Source organism: Haliotis asinina, chromosome 10 (assembly GCF_037392515.1).
Source record: "Haliotis asinina isolate JCU_RB_2024 chromosome 10, JCU_Hal_asi_v2, whole genome shotgun sequence".
NCBI classification, from domain to species: domain Eukaryota; kingdom Metazoa; phylum Mollusca; class Gastropoda; order Lepetellida; family Haliotidae; genus Haliotis; species Haliotis asinina.
Window position 1 is genome coordinate 29,253,389 of NC_090289.1, and position 18,385 is coordinate 29,271,773.

General features: G+C 37.6%; 1 protein-coding gene across 22 annotated transcripts in view; it reads left to right on the forward strand.

Annotated features, from left to right (window-relative positions):
* LOC137298373 (CLIP-associating protein 1-like) overlaps positions 1-18,385 on the forward strand; it is a 144,184-nt gene that overhangs the window by 66,286 nt on the left and 59,513 nt on the right. Inside the window, exon 1 of one of the 22 annotated variants that reach the window (XM_067830618.1) lies at positions 798-1,739. The exons of 20 other annotated variants lie outside the window; for them this stretch is intronic. In XM_067830618.1, the coding sequence (XP_067686719.1) occupies positions 1,586-1,739 (154 nt within the window). In that variant the 5' untranslated portion in view covers positions 798-1,585. Of the gene's footprint in view, positions 1-797; positions 1,740-18,385 lie in introns of those variants that run through there. One more of the 22 variants, XM_067830617.1, reaches the window with a different exon arrangement.

The following is an 18,385-nucleotide window of genomic DNA, read 5'->3' on the forward strand; positions in this document are numbered from 1 at the left end:
CTGCCAATGTAATTTAGGTTTAAATTGTTACCATTTGAAAGTCCTCTAGGGTTGCATTTTGAGTGGAGAGATACCTATAAAACCTACTGTTATCAAAGATGTTTACCTAAGTTTAATAATTTGTGTAACAAATGAACCCCTTCAGTTTGAACAAAGAATGAGGCATTTCAACAACGGAAAAAAGGTTTGACATTGATGGAGGAATGTTTAGTTGAGTAAGCATGTAATCAGGTCTAGTATTTAACAGGTCACGGTCTATGGCCATTAGGATTATGGCAACAAAGGTGGACCGTAATCACATACAGCCCGGTGATGTTGTTAACCACCACAAGTAGGGTACTCCACTGTTTATTATTATAGTCTTACTGACGTCTAGAATTATATGTGTGGTGATTTCCATTGCTCGTTAGTTTACCTGCCAGGTATGATATAGGTGTTCACAGATATAGTATCAGTGTTTCACAAGACCAGGAGGGGACGTACACCACCCCTAGAGAGCTGGTATCAACTACCTACTATAACAATAGCAGGTGTTGATTACAGGCTGAAATGAGTTTGTTCCTGCAGGGACAGACACGGCTGAGTTATTGTTACAACTCCATAAACTGTATAACTGTGGAGTCCGGTGGGAAGGCTGGTAGATCTACATGTACAAGGAATTATGCACACTGCGTGACAATTCATTAATGTACTGACCCTTGCTTACTGTCTGCCAGATTTATCACCTGTCACCCCCTACTGAAGATAATGGACTCGCCCAGTGTCAAAGGCTGGTGGAACATATCGCTAGCTGTGCTATTCATAAATAAATCAAGTAATCAGACAAGTTGTTTTTGACTGGTCAACCGGTCAGTCTACCCTTTAACTGTACTGTGTATTTGACATAGCCAGGTAGATGGCTGTAACCAGTGTAGAAGTGAATGCATTGAAACAGGTGCAAGGCCAAGAGCCGTAACTCCTCTGATGTTCTGCTGTCAAGTGTTTCATAGCTATGAGTCGCTGGAGACAATTTTCCACACGTTCAGCCTGAATACTCGGGGTAGGACAGCATACCTATGATCTCCGAAGCATTGTGAAATTGGAATTTATTCAAGCTGCTTAGCAGAAGCTGAGGCTCAAAGAAAAACAAGCCCATGCCTCATAATTGAATATACTACACATGTAGATAGTTTTGTGACCCGGGCTTGGATTACAATGTGAGGACAGTTTTATTTGAATTCCAGGACAAGGAGCATTATTTTTGTTGTCACAAAGTGAAATTGGGAATTCTGTGATTCAAGTTTCCTGAGGAGAATTTACACCAGAGGATATTTTCCATACTCCTGTTGTCATGAAGATCCTTTAGTAGATTTAGTTTCTCAATGGGCAGAGGATGATAGAAAAGGACAGGTCAGTTCATACATTCGAAAACTCCTGGTACTTTGGACAGCATCCTGAGCGAAAAAAGGATCAAAGTTGTGCTGGGTAAAACAATCATATTCGATGCACAATGCTACTGCTTATGAGGAATTTATTCAAAGTTTGGATCATAAAATCGTGTTCTATGACAGTGTCTGTGTGCCATGATACAAAGGGATAGGAAAATATGGCGAAAATGGATGACAGCTTTGAGATTGAGGAGGAATTATGGTCTTCTCCGCTGATGAATTATAAATCTCCATTTGAGGATTATAAGGATTTATACGAAGACTATGGGGCCTCACGCTCCAGCAAAATACCTGTGTTTACATTTGAACGACGTAAGTATTTTGATAAGTTCGTGCAGATGTTCATATCTTTCTAATCTCAGGATCAGTACATGTTGTTAATGTGCAGGTTTGAAGTAAAACCTGTGAAGATTTACTCAAAATGTGTCATATAATCATGTGCATTATTTTGAATGTTTAATTGCAAATTATTCTGTAAACATCCATACTCTGTTAGGTCCATACATTATCCTGTTGCAACGAAAGAGGTTCTCGTAGCGTGTTGTATTTGAATGCAATGCGTTACACAACAATTAATGTTGATTGCTTCCATGGATAACAGCTTTGGTATTTACGTTGCTATGACAGAATCTGTCCCGTTTTTCACTGATTGTAGTGCCATGTTCAGCTTGACACATAGTCCACCATTATTGTCCTAAATGGTAGCACCATTACACGGCTTACAACCGTTTATAGGGAGTCTTTTGGTGACTGCTTCAGATCCATGGATTCATGCTATGAAATGTTATAACATAGGCCCTCTTGTTGTATGATAGGGTTTAAATGGTTTGGGGCAGCATAAATTTGTAAGGACATTTGATCTTGTGGTATTAACATTCTACAGTAGTAGGTCTACGTCTTTGTGGACTAGTGTTGTATGATGCCTTGTATTAGTATTTTTGTCACATTTCCTATCTGTTTGACCCAGATATTCTTTCTTATTGAACAAAGTGATTTGCAGGATATATTACTGAAAGAAAATATGTTTGAGCTGTTAGCAGTGTCAAAGGTTACGTCTGGGCCTTTGTAGTGTTCTGTACTTTTTGAGTAATGGCGTCTAGTTTTTACTTTTAAAATTTAAAATGATCCTGGTAAGGAACATGTTTACCTTAATTAAATCCAGCTCTATAAGTAGTTTTTACGCTAGGAAAAAGTTATGTCCAGTTGTTAGTGACAGTGTGGTATCCATTAGAATGTTTAAAAATGAAAACCAAAGGTTCAAGGTTGAAGATGGTGTAACAAAATACTTGCAGATTGGATTGTTATTTTTAGTCTCAACACTGCTGAGATTCTATCTGACTTTCACTGCCTTTCACAAGCATGCAGGTTCAGATTGTACCCAGCTGAAATAAGCATGAAAAAACCATGGTATACCATGGTATACCATGGTAGACCATGGTTCACAGACCATGGTTTCCATGGTCTAGCACGGCTTACCACATCCGGTAAATGGCACCACAGTTTACCATGGTAAAATAAGACCATGGTCTACCATGGTCAACCATGGCAGAATTAGGCCATGGTAAGCCATGGTCTACCATGGTAGCAAGACCATGGTGGCGGTAAATGGCACCACAGTTTACCATGGTAAAATAAGACCATGGTCTACCATGGTCAACCATGGCAGGATTAGACCATGGTAAGCCATGGTCTACCATGGTAGCAAGACCATGGTGGCGGTAAATGGCACCACAGTTTACCATGGTGAAATAAAACCGTGGTCTACCATGGTAAAAAGTGACTATGGTGTATTATGGTAAACCATGGTAAAAGAAAAACCATGGCATACCATGGTCTACCATGGTAAACCAGAATAAAATAAGACCATGGTGGACCATGGTCATCCATGGCAAAAAAAGACCATGGTTAACCATGGTCTACCATGGTAACAAAACATCATGGTGGTAGTAAATGGCACCACAGTTTACCATGGTTAAGTAAAACCATGGTCTACCATTGCAGAAAGAGACCATGGTGTACCATGGTTTGCCATGGTAAAAGGAGACCATGGTGTACCATTTATTACTACTGAAAAAAATGAGACCATAGTAAGTACAGCATGTTCGTTAGATTGCACAACAGTTTACCATCAGAATAACCTTTGGCTATTGAGACCATGTTGAAAACCAACCATATCACACCACAACCTACATAGAAAATTGATATAGCACAAACACCATGGCATAGAAATCAATTAGAATATCAAATATTAAAGAATTAACATAAAAAAGACCCATGCACTGAAAACAAACTGTTTACATTACGAAGACAAAGTTTATTACGAACATTGCCTCAGATTTAAATGAAAGACAATTTGACGATAGCTGTTGGAAAGCTCACAGGGATTGTGGGATATCCTGTGCAGCTAGAATTATAAATCCAGTTACACTGCTGAGGAAAAATGGTATGTGGACATGTTCATCTTTTTTCAGAAGACATTATTATTTATTATTTTAAAACAGAAATGGGATGTCCTTCAGTCTGTATCCAGGAAAATGAACTCTTTCGGGACAACATTTCATGCAGTAATATACAATTTCAGAAATCCCATTAGACTATTTGATTTAAAAGTAGACACAATGAGAGTCACGACCAACACAGAATTTACAGGCGTGCCCCAAATCATCTACCTGGAAGTTGTACAGGGGGCATCACAATTTCTCTCAGACGAGACAGGATTATACACACATGTTGGAAGAACCTTCACGAAGAGCTGTGGGGACATCACAGAAGATACCCACATTGCTTCAGGGATAGTGCGTGAGTGAGTGACTGACTGAGTTTAGTTTTGCTCCACTTTTAGCAATGCTCCAGCAATAGCACGGCGACAGACACCAGAAAGGGGCTACACACACTGTACCCAGGAGAGGAATCGAATCTAAGTCTTCAGTTTGAAGAGCAAATGGCTCTGGAACATAACTTAATCTTCAGTGTTTCAACATTAGTACCATTTCTTCAGAACTGTCCAGTGGAAATCTGAAAAACACACAAACAACATTTAATAACAGTGTTTCCCCATTTCAAAGGTTCTTAAGCAAATATTGAAATTGTGTTGTTTAATTGTATATTTATAACTGCTGAAAAAATGTTAAGTATTTTCCCATACTTCGGATATTTTTTCACCTGAGTATTATACTAAATCATGTTATTTAAAAACATTTCTATACATTAATGACTTTGAATCACTTTCTTTTAATGTGAAGAGTGTATATCAGTAGCAAAACATGCAATAGAAGTCAAAACACAAAACTGGCTTCCAAATCACTTGTCTACATTCATAACCAAATACAATATTCTGAAATGATGCATAAAATTTCATAATACTTATAATAATCAGCACTATCATAATATTGATAAAAACGTATCTCAAAGTATTTGAACCTATTTCCACGTTAAATGAATGGCAAAATGTACTGACACATTCAGTATTGGTTTACAAACAGCAGTTATCACAAAGCTGAATACAAATATATACGATAGAAAGAAAATGGAATGTCCATAAACGTGCCTATAGCAATTACCTCCCTTTTATGATCATTTGAGTGTATTTTATTGTGTGTGTAATCTGAGAACAAACGGAATCTTTCAGGCTGACCTTACAGGCACCGTGAACTTTGACACCTTGTGCTACACAATTTTTTAAGTCATAACGGTTTTTAAAGTACCGTTAGATACTGATCGTGTCTTAACATAAATGAACGGAACATATTACATAAAACCTCAAATTAACGTTCATCACACATTATTCCTTCCGTTTGAGAGATATTCACTGAGAATGTACGACATAAACACTTCATACATTGCTATATATGTTATTGTTACATTGTCTTACGTCATTCTAATCAAAGAGTGTTGCTTACCCCTTTACCTATGTTCGTATGCGAACCTTAAGGTACTCAAAACAATTTAAATATCGGGGCACTCAAAACGATTTCAATATTGCTGTTGTTTACTTACCGCTCGTGCTCATCTCCATTGGAAATCAACCTGAGACGTATCCATCGGCATAAATCTAGTCTATTCCTTCTTCACATATCCAACATTGGATTATCCTCCAAATCCGTGAATCGCTAATACGTTAGGTTATTCTTCGCTTAGATCGTTGTCTGTTGGCAAAAGTTGTGTTTGGCGCCTCTCGCTCGCTTTGCGCGCTCACACAGGTCTACGTGACACATAGCACTAGCAGCAATGGCATCGTGCCGCGAAGAGATCGTCCCCATTCGGCTTGTCCCGGAATGGTGCGAGTTTGAAGTGGAAACGTATTTTTTAAGAAAAAAATTAAAGCCAACACGTTTTCATAGATATATACACATATATCTACTACGATCAGGAATATAATCGAAACTGCATATGTAATAAATAAGCTGTACGGTTAGCGCTCATGAAGTCGCAATAGATTACGGAAGAACGAAGGGCGTGGCCGTGTTTGGCGCGAAAATCGGAGCCATGTACCGCGCGTTCGTGTTACTTCACAACAGTGGATAATTTCTAATCTTACGATGTAATAATGGCTAGAATTACAGTATTTCGGCATAAACATCGAAATTTGAATAAATATTTATGTCGTATTATTTTCAACGGTGGGAATTGCGAAAACTTGATGTTCTGTGTGCACACGTCCCTTGACCGATTTGATCGATCTGTGGAAGGACAGTTTATGTACATATCCCCGCCCATAAATTTAATTTCATTAGTCAAAATTGACCTAATTTCTTAATGGTCGTATTTGCACGTGGTGAACAGAATGTGACAGTGAAATGTGTTCAAAAGTGGAGAGCACTGATTTTTTTTTCAACGGGTAGATCGACGTACGTGTTTGGAAAGCTGTAAAAAAACATCGATATCAAAATTCTTTTCAACATTTCTTTCTGTTTATAGTACCAAGTGAATTGTTTGTTGTTTTTACTGTTTTATGTTTTTGCTTCACCATAAACAATGCGAAAGACGTACTTATAAGTATCTGCTCACTTGCGATCGAGAAAATCACGGGAGAAATTCAATGAAAAGAGACGAATTTGACAGCGTACTTCAAAGTTTTACTTTATGGATAGACTAACAACTAGTCTCTGAAATGAACATATTTTACTTTAAAAAGTTCATATTGAAAATACTATAGTATAATACTATAATAATATAATGAAATAGAGCGCTGAGACTTTCTTCATTCGCAGAAGCTAAGGGAATCTACAATCTGAGAACAAACTGAATCTTTCCTTACAGGCACCGTGAACTTTGACACCTTGTGCTACACAATTTTTTAAGTCATAACGGTTTTTAACGGACTTTCTTCATTTGCAGCCTGAAGTTAAGGGAATCTACAATCCATATTTTCTAGACTTACATGGGTATTCTTGGATATATTTGCGTCAGGGCCTGTACTTTATGGATTAAATATCACTATTCAGGGCAATTAGAAAACCTCTACAGTATCAACTAGTTGCGTAGCTATTAACAAAAGGTGAGTTTTTCTTTGAACTGTCTATATTGCTGAGACATTGTTTAGCTTTTCTGTCGTACAATGTTTGTTGTGTTTATTTTAAAACAAGAAGAAAAAGGCACCCACACACAAAAACTAGTATTAGAGAGAGACGAGATTTACACAGTTTAATGGACAACTTTAACAAAGGGATCGGGAGAAATAAACCATGCCTATTATATTTTCAGATGAACACAGGGTTATTTTTGTTTTGCTTTTCCAGAGTATAAGACGTCAGTTGTTTGTTTGTGTATCTCTGCAGCAAATATTAGTAAAATCAGTGAATAGTTCCGCTTATGATTATTTTTATGACATCGTGTTCTATTTTTTTATTATATCACACTACATTTTAACACTCACTGAGGTGTTAAGATTTAGTTGTTTAATGCACACAAATGTAAGAACAAGGACCTACAAGATTTGTTATTCATAAATGAAACACAGAGTCATGAAACCATCAGGTTTCCCCTTTTAAATTTTTTATTTATCACAGTTTAAAATGTAAAATTTTTCTGTGATGACCATGGTCTACCATGGACTTTCATGAAATGACCATGGTCAACCACTGCTTTGAATGAAAACACCATGTTTTACCATGGTTTTGTCTAGGATGACCATGGTCTGCCATGGCAAAAGGACAATGACCATGGTCTACCATGGTTTCTGGTGGTCATGAGTTGTGATGACCATGGTCTACCGTGGTAAAATGGGAAAGACTATGGTCTACCATGGTTACTGGTGACCATGGTCTATAATGACCATGGTCTGCCATGATGACCATGGTAGACCATGGTCTACCATGGTCTAGAAATGTTGGTGACCACGGTTTAGCACGGTAAACCATGGTAATACCATGGTTTACTGTGGTAAGCCGTGGTTGACCATGGTCAACCATGGTGCCATTTCAGCTGGGGAATTAACTGGTGTGGGACCGCAGTGATAGCTGAGAATATTGTGAAACAGATTGTATACGAGTGTATTAGCATGTAATTGTAGGCTACGGCAGCAGTTTCTGAGAGGTATAAACGGCTGATTACGTGTTCACTTTAGACACTGTTCACCCTGTAAACATCGTAAGTGCAATTTGGGTTGAGTAACAACCTATGCCTCCATTACATAAGTCTAATATGCTTTGTGTGCTTGGGAGATCTCTTGTGGGAACCAGGATTGTTCGTGATAGGATTAGGAGTTAAGGCTTTGGAAAGTGTTATCTAACTGTTATGCCATATTTTGTAATGTCAGGAATCTGTTCTTTCCGAGATCATTCAGTATGTTTTCGAACATAAATACTCATAGTCTGTCTCACAGCCCCTTAACCATATTATTTTCACTTCTGCCTAGCCCTTTCTGCTGAAGTTGTAAATAAAGCAAGTCTAGATATCCTTAGGTTCTGAATGTCCAATTTTTATTTGGGCTCCTTTTCAGTTGTTTGTTTCTATCAAAGTTACATATATTCAGAAACTTAGCACTAGTCCAAATACTCATTTATGATGGCTTTTTTGGGTTGGGAAAATATCTGGCAGATTTGGAGTACAATTTGACCCAGTGAAGTATCAATGAGACATTTTGAGTGACTGTTGCCGGTAGTAACTGAAGTATTGTTCCTGTGACTAACAAGCCAACTAAGTGGCTTTAGTCTGTCTCACAATATCTAAACCACATTATTTTCTCTACTGCCTTTCCCTAACTGCAATGCTAAAGATCTAGCTGATGCAAGTCTAGATTCCCTCAAGTTAATTTCCCCATCTCAGTGGGTCTCCTTTTCAATTTAAATGGGTTTATTTGTTAAAATTCATATAAATTCAGGGACTATGCATGCATCCGCAGTTGGTTCTATGCATCTAAAGAACACAGAACAAATTCTATACCTAGTCTGTCCCACAGTCCCCGAATCACCTTACTTTCCCTACTGCTTAGCCCCCTGTGCAATGCAAAGACCCTAAATGAAGCAAGTCTTTCAGGTTCTGAATCTCCCATCTCACTGGGGCTCCTTTTCAGTTGAAAAGGAAATATTTATTTCTATCAAAATCATCTATTTGAAGACTAGGCGTTAGTGTATGGTGGCTTCTATGTAAGTTCCCAACACAAGACAAACTCTCTATGACCCTCAGAGCGTAAGTACACAGCTGTATATAACAGTACTTGATATTTACACATATCTGATGAAGACAGTCCTGTGGCACTGAATCAAGATTGGATGTCATGATGCTTCATGGTTCTGGACATACAGCATGAAAGTGGGAGGTGTTTTGGACATTTCCCTTGTGTTAGACATATGCAAACATCCAAGTCTGAAGTATATCTTTTGTTTGTATTTACTGGTTGTATTAATTATGTAAGCTACTGTTTGTCAACAACAATTTCATTTACCCAAAGGATTCATTTTATTGATCTGTTTTGCAAACTCAGCTTTACTGAACAAAATCGAAAAGATAATTAATTATTCGTTTGACTGACTGGGTTATTTTTCCTGGTTCGGTGATAACGTTTCGTCAATACTTTGATACTATTAAGATGTAGGAATGACTGTCTAGGTCCATGTCTGCAAATGGTGATAAGAAACAGTTTGATTTCTTGATTAATTGTGTACGTGTGACGTGCCAGGTAACCCAGGTTTGCTGGCTGTGATAGTGTGTAGTGAGTGAACTAATTGTGATAAAACACTACAAGTAGGTGAATGTTTCACAGGGCTTGTTAACCCAGGCCTAACTGATAACGTGCTACCTATTTGTGATTTATATGTACTGTTAACAGCGTTTGACTAGACAAATATGGAGTTGGTTTGTCAAGTACTGCCAGTGTTGATAATTTAGTGTGGAAATGTATAAAAGGAGGTGGTGGACAAACGCTTAGTTTCTGAATATATATAATATTGATTAATTAAATTGAAAAGGAGCCCCAGGGAGACCAGAGAACTGGGGGAAAATCTAGACTTCCTACATTTTGGGATTTAACATTACAGGGAAGACTAGACTGTATGGAACCGTTAGTCTGTCTGAGACAAAGTATCTACTACATGTCAGTTCAGGAACTGTGAGACAAACTAATGGTTCCTTTGTAATCCTTGTTTTCTTGAATCATTTTGTTTTTACAGAGAATAGTAAGAAGTAATAATTTAAAAATAAATTGAATGTCATTTTGAAGAACTTTGAAAAAAGTTTGAATTGACTTCTTTTGAGAAAAATGTGTAAGTTTCCTTATAATACAGCATTGTAACAACTGAAGAATGTGGTCAATGGCAATTTGAAGGTTCCAGATTATGAGGAATATTTGGGAATTTATTCATAACATGTGTCAAGGGTGCTTTATGCCCGCGATTTCTTCCTTGCCTCAATGTTCCATAGAAATGGGGGTGGTCTTCAAGACATTAGACTCAGCCATTATCAGGAAACAAGATACCAAACCATCTCAGCCTTGATCTAACATGTATGATAGCTCCTCGATCATATCCGTCATGGTATGAATTCCAGGATATTATTTCTCAGTGGCCCCATGTGGTTCGTTATTTACTCTAAATTGCTTATATTTAGCTAAAGTAATGAAACAAATTCTTCAGAAATCTTACGGTCAGAAAGGGACAGAAGTAGTATTTCATGTCTTTTTTCATTCACTGTCACGTGCACTGTTATGTTTATGCCGAATCTTAAACATGCACATATTCTTTTGATTCGCTCTTAATGTTTGAATTATTATAATAATGTAATAGCTTGTAGATGATATGTTTTGTTTAAGATGCTGCATTGTGATAATGCAAATCAAACACAGACCAGATGGAAATGATACTGTTATAAAAAAGCCATCTCACTATCTAAGCCCTATAGAAGAGGTACGTGATACTTATATAGTACTGGTTTAGTTTACAAGCCTATTTGATCTGCCTGATCCCTTTACATGAATCTGCTATAGAAAAAGACATCATAGACAACAAAGATTGAAGGTTTTGTTTCTGTGTTCTGTAAGAGGAGTTGTTCTCTGGTACATCCCCTGTGGTGTTGGGTTGCTTTCCGCTTTACTTGAGAACCAGTATCTCGGGATCAGTTGTCCTGACACACTTGTACAACTACAGCCTCAGACACACCTTGACCGCGGGCAAGTGCTGTCTCCATCGTGAAAGTTCAGTAATTAGAACATTAATAGTGTGAGTTCTGGTATACTTTGTATTGTACTACTGGAATGTTTAATAATACCTTCTTCTTAATCATTACAGATACTGGTATGATATTGATCTGTTTCATAGTTCATGAACCATATTATTTTCCATTGGGCTAGGGTGTTACGATAAGACTGTAGTTCTAAATAAAAGAAAGTCTAGATTTGCTGCAGTAGTTGCTTTTGACCATGATGGCAATTATCTAAAAAGTAATTTCGTATTTACCAATATTTTCCTTAATCTCCTAAGTAAGGAGTCTCTTGTGAAATACTTGTTTGTTTGAAAGGGGCTGTCAGGGGTAGCCTGGGGTAAAGACGTTTGCTCGTCATGCTAAAGACCCGGCTACAATGGATGAAGCTTATTTCTGGTGTGATATTGCTGGAATATTACTTAAAGTGATGAAGAACCATGCTCACTCACTCACTCTTTGAAGTTATTAAGTTTTTGAGACAAAGCTTTAGTCGAGTAATACTTCAGAACCAGTTTTTCAAGGGTTATGGCCACCAGTATGTTCAACATTTCTAGCTTCACAAAAGTATATCCTGATGTAGGTCAACCAGACAGTTGTCCCACCTGGCATGAAGTCAGTCTGACCTTGGATGGAGAATATTTGCTCCAGAAATTCCCCATAAGCTATGGCCAATATATTAGATATGCCATCATTCACACATGATCTCCACCAGACTGTTCCTGCTTCATTGTCTGGTTCAGTTGGCCTCCATAAAGTTACACCTGCATATTAAGAGGAGTTAATGTGGTGGAGAAGATAACCAATACTGCCTCAGGAAGGATTACTGGACTTTTTATGAGACATATAAGTGAATTCAGTACCTCAAAATGTTTGGTAAATGAGAAAGGTATTAGATCATGCTGATTTTATAGACTTTATCCAGAGGACAGTTCATTCTTTTACTACCATGAGTGGTGTCAGTCTGCCATTGAGACAGGATGAGCTGTTCCATCATCTTTGACCTTCTATACTGATACTGGAAAAATGGACATTTGTTGTTTTGGACATTGATGGTTTTGTATGTCAACCCAGTAGTTCCAGCTATACTATAGTGGTCTATGAGTAATGAGGTCTGGACCTGACAATCCAGTGATCGACAAAATGAGTGTCAATTACACATTTAGGATACAGTGATGTGCATCAACTAAGTCAGCAAGTCTGACGTGCTACTTGCAGTTCACTGAGGCATAACCTGGTATGAGTAATTCAATCTGATAAAATTGAATGTTGCATGTTTTTATTGATTCAGATTTAGTGTCTAGACAATTTTTGTGGTTTTTTTTTGTAGCAAAGTCTGTTTGGCTGATGCCATATTTTCTGCAGTGTCATCATCTTGTAGAGTTGATATGTTCTTCAGTGACAAATGCTGGAAGTTTGTACTGATAAAACATACAGTATTTTCTTGGCATTGAATGCATGTGTTCTCAACTGAAGAGTCAACATTTTTTGTCCAAGGGGCAGTGAGGTAGCCTAGTGGTTAAAGTGTTCCCTGGTTTCGCTGAGGACCTGTGTTCAACTCCTCACATGGGTACAATGAGTGAAGCCCATTTCTGGTGTTCCCTCCATGATATTACTGGAATATTTCTGAAAGGATACAAAGACAACCCTTTAAAGCAGTCCCATATCATTTCACCTCTAGTGTTGTACCATCTTTACCATGAAAATACTGATACTCCTGAAGCTACTGGTGATAGTGAGTGATTGGATCAGTTCCAGAAGCATGTATTGAATGAAGGGATTTACCTAGATATGGCGGGCAACAGCATCACCCGTAGCATGTCCTCAGAAGTACCACAGCACAGATACCTGCTTGGCCTATAGCCTGCATGTCAACTCAGATCAAAGTATCACACATAGATATTCCTTAATATCTCAGCCAAGATGGACTCCTGAACAAACGTATGTTTGTATTAAGCTCAGTATAGAGTTACCTAGATTTTCAGGGGAGATGAGTTCCAGTCAAATACACACTGGTATTTAGTAGCTGATGAATGAAGGAGCCATTGTTGATGTGAATGGCATGGAATTAGGATTGTGGTGTAGGGTTTACATTCTAGTGATTGAAGGGAGTGTGTGGTATCGCAAGAAGGAATGTGGAATATCTAGTTACTTGAAAAACATGCTGAATTTGCTATATCTTGAATTACTGTGTTCTAGGATGTTCTGAATGTTAGGTTTACATTCTTGGTCATTTTGATTGAGCACAGATGCAGCTGCAGATTCAGCAATCAGGAACAATCAGGGTGTCAATGTCCTGGCCGTTGCTACGACTTTTATATAAAGGGGTATGGTTTGTCTTTTTCTGTGTCCTGCTATGCATGTTCTGAAAAAAAAATCATTAACAGTGATATCTAAAAGAGAGGGGTGCATTTCATTCTTGATATATTGTATCACAGTTGCGGAGATTGATGCTCGTGCTGTTGATCACTGGCTTGTCTGGTCCAAATTTGATTATTTACATACCATTGCCAGATAGTTTAAATATTGCTGAGTGTGGCGTAAAACATCAAAGAAATACAAACCAAAATCATGCTTAATATTGACTCAACATATGCAGAGTAATTTATATAACTGTGCATTTATGACTGTGCAGAGTTGTCTCCCTTTAGCATGCCAGAAACCTATGACTGTAGGTTCAAATTCTGGTTCACCTGGATTATGTTTCAAGGTTTGTCAGTTCCTTATTTGTGGATGTCGCACTTTTTTGCCTCGCTATGACATAAGTGGAACATGGGGCAGTAGGGTAGTCCAGTGGTTAAATTGTTCGCTTGTCATGCCGAAGGCCTAGGTTTCATTCCAAACATGGGTACAATGTGTGAAGCCCATTTCCGGTGTCCCCTGCCATGATATTGAAGGAATATTGCTAAAAATGGCATAAAACTAAAACCCACTTTCTCACTATTTCACTATAAATGGCATACTGTTCAAAGTGATATAAACTAAATTAGTTCACTTGTTATAACTCCTTAATAATGGATTTAAGAATTACAGAATGGGAATCTGGGCATACTGGTAATTGTAAGGTGAAAATAATGCGTGGATATCGTACAGTCCTGTGATTGTTAACTTTGAAAATTCCACTGTAAGCAGTAGCACAGTGTTTGCCTGGAGCTTAATCACTTGAACCCTTGATAGTTGTTCAATAATTTGTATTGAATACAAATCCATTCTAGGATTAACTCAGCGCTATGCCTTGGCCTTGCGGGGTTTCACTCAGGTGGGTCATAAATAACCCTCGTCCTGCAGATTGCCACAGCTTTCAAATCTGGTGAGGTGCCAAATCCAGTCTCTTTAAGTCTTCAGGTGTTGGTTTACACAGGTGACTTTTGGGCTCAGAAATTATAGAACGGAAACCCCAAATACTCCTACAGAAAGTTCAGTTGTAACATGCTGACTGATACAGCATATCATCAGTGACAATAACATAGCCCTCAGAGCACATCATATTTCTTAACTGCTGAGCTTTATAAATGCATGCATTATTATTTTTATTATTTTAAGGAAAATGGGATAGGTTTCTCATAGTTTTACTTGATTTCACATATTTTATGTTAACTGTCTTTATGGGCTCCTTTGTTGTCACAGCATTGTTCATCAAGAATACATGAAATTTGTAGATGTTAGTTTTGTTTGTTGTTGACAATTGCAGCCATAGAAATATGACTAAAGGAGACAGGATTTCGCATGGTCTCATTTGTAAAATAGCTGTTCTTTTTCTGAACAGGATCATGACGTTTACCATGTTACTGTTTTTGAGTGGCATTTTAGGAGTTGGGAAGTACAATAGACAGGTTCTGTATTTCAGGAGTATGTTTCAGTACGGTCCTGTTTGATAATGGACAAGAATCTGTATTGAAGTATTGTAGTCATGAAATAAAGAAGTTGCCACCCATTATAAGGTTTGTTGATAAAGTTGACCATGTTGTCAGTTTTAATCAGTTCCAGTTTATAGTTAGGGTGGTGGGGTAGCCTAGTGGTTGAAGCATTTGCTCGTCATGGTGAAGACTTGGGTTTGAATCCTCACATGGGTACATGTGTGAACCCCATTTCTGCTGTTCACTGCTGTGATTTTGCTTGAATATTGCTTAAAGCAGTGTAAAACCAAACTCACTCATTCAAGTTGATAGTGAAACTGAAGCTCTAAAACATGGTTTAGATTAAGAGTCATCGAATGCTATTAGTTAATGAGATCTACCAGCATTGGATCTGTACTTGTTCGCCATACAATTTAGTTGTCTAGGGCTTGCAGATCAGAGTAAATTTTGATAATGCATGATGATCCTGCCTTCAAGGGATCAAGAATGGATATGTTGATGTGATTGGATAAATGCCACATATGTATTGACAGTTAAGATCTGAAACCTTCTGCCTTCTTTATGACTGACTAATAGCAGGAATTTTGATGGCTGAATTCTGTCAAATGTTATGACGATCCTGTTTGCACAGAATCTAAGACAAACATGTTTATGTGATGGGTGAATATGTATTGACAGCTCATATCTGATACCTTCACTCAGGTATTTGATCGTCTGTATTTTTCATGGTGTTGTTTGCATGTGAACTGTCAGACCCTTTGTGTTTGTGGACGGTTTGATTAATGACATGGCTGAATTACTCATGATTTTTTGTACTATGGCCTCAAATGGCAGAGTTTGCTGGCAGACTCATATTTGTCTAATGTTTGGGAATCCAAGTCCATGCGTTAATAAATATACTGAATGTGATTCTGAACATTTGATTGGCCCCCCAAAAGAATACATGGCTCTCCTCCTTTCAACAGAAATTGAATGGTTGAGTTTTCTATGCATTGATATGGGGGGACAATGCCACTGATTTTATCAAAGTAACCTGTGAAGACAATATTCTTGACATATCTATTCATATTCAAGAACAGTATTTCATTCATAGTTTTCCAAATGTAAATATTGATGTGCACAAACAGTCTGCAGATTTACACAATACATTAACATCTTCTTAATTAAAAAAAATATTAGTGTGAGTTCTTAAATACATCTATAGGCACTTTCGCCAGTAAATTAACCCTTATTCCCAGAACATATATATAACATTGATAGTAACAAAGAGAGCCATTTAAATTGAAAAGGAGCCCCACCGAGTTGGGAGATTCAGGACCTGGGGAAGTCTAGAATTGCTTCATTTAGGGATTTAACAGTATAAGTAGGCCTATGAGGTAGGGAAAATAATGTGATTCATGGACTGTGAGACAGAATATCACTCCAAATGAATATTCACTTCTAATGATTCTCACCAAGGGTTTTAGTATGAATGTCATGAGGTTGTAACTCTATAGTGTTACCAAAGAAGCCAAGAGTACATAACTCTCTTTCTTGTTTTTATTATGATAATCATATTAGTAAAAATGGACAAACATAAAATTCTTAGTGATTTGGCATCTTCAGCAACCACTGGAAGTAACTTTTCAGTATTTAAGACCATGATGTGTGTTTAAGAATGTAAGTGTCGTGGGTAATATTGTGTCGACTAAGACGGTGAAATGGCTCGTTGTTACAAATGTGAGTTTTCAGTAATCGGCTTTCAATCATGTAAGTGCCATGAAGGAAATTTGGAAGTATTAAGTGGCAGTAGATATATTGACTGCCATATTTCAAATGATGATAATTATCATTACAAACACATTTGGATTTATACCCAGTGCCCCACATGAGTTAAATTCCATAATTAAATTCCTTAATAATCATCAGCTTGAGTACAGAGCCATCAAGGGGAAGTCATTCATCACTTCAAAGCATCCAAGAAAGGCTGTGTGATGTATGGCCATAAAAATGTGAAAGGCTCATGCAAGCTTCGGTATGTAGAAATTAACTGTCTTGCTTTCATACCACTGTTGGAATGCTGAAAATTGTACAGAATGTTAGTTGGTTTGAATGAAAAAAGGAATGTTGTTAACATTTACACACTTCTGCTTATTATTTGCAGGTCTTTTCCTGTTTTATTCAAATTGGATTTTGATCAGTATTTTAAAGGGTGTTATCCAAGCTGCGTGTGACAAATGTTGTCTTTCTTGATGGACATTGTACTTTGTCAGCTGCCAGAATAATATTTCTGACATGTTAAAACTTGTCTTTGTCAGTTTAGATGCTGTTTAGTAATCCGTGTGTCTGTAGAATTGAGATGTTTTCCTACATTCATCATGGTTCAATAGCTCCTATCTACTCCATTAGGTGAACCTTGATTATACATAGATGAATGCTCCGGGTGGCTGAACACAGAGACAGTATATCTTGAGGCTTGTAATGTAACCCACACCATGAAATACAATTACCCATCTCCAGTGTTCTGTTTGTAGGCTTTTATTATAGGTTCTAAACAATTTTGTTCCCTCTGTCAGAACTGGAAACAGTCTGTTTGCTAGGCACGTCAGTTTGTTTGGTATTTATTGCTGCACTGTCAGGTTCCTGTCGTAACGGTAGGTACGAAGGCATCAAACAGTATTAAAACGGCGGACAACACCTCGCATCACCGTCTGGTGCCACATTGCCAAACTGGGTTTATTGTCAAGGTGATGATGAATAGTCCCCACCCTTGTCAGCCTCTAGCTCAAGGGGATGAGTTGTTTTAGTAGGAAAGAAAAATGTTATGAATTCTGGGTCCATTCATAGTCTATTCATTTCCTTTTTTTTAAGATAAATGTTTTCAGAGATTTAAGTCTTTATGAGAAGAATCTTTTTTTATGCTGTGGTGAATCATTGCAAGGAATTATTCATGGCTTTGACTGTTCGAGGAGAGTGTAGTTGTGTTCACTTTTGAAACAAAGCATAGAGATATGGTGTTGTCTATTTTGGTTTTGAGTTTTTCTGTCCATTCTCTTCTGGCAGCAGACTGAGCCTTAAGGGGACAACTCCTGGCTGTGCTGTTTTGCTGTTACTGTTGCTGCTGCACCTGTCAACGCCTTCATCATGCTAATGCTTTAAAAGACTTACTACAAAAATATGATGCATTTACCTTTGTCTTTGTATTGTTTGAAATGTTTATGACATTTCCTCAGACAGTTGCAGATTTTTCTGTTTTTGTTAACAATTTTGTGAAGGTATTTTTTCTGCATTAACTTAGTACATCCATTACAGATTGGAGGATCCGAGTCAGCAAGTCTAAACTTAGCTCTAGACATAATTTTTAGCTCTATTTGGATTGTCCAATGCTGGGATTTATTTAAACTCTGTAACAATGTGGTGGTGGTGGTATGTGAATTTTAAGGCCTGGACCAGACAATCCAGTGATGGATGTCATTCCTGCGATTTGTG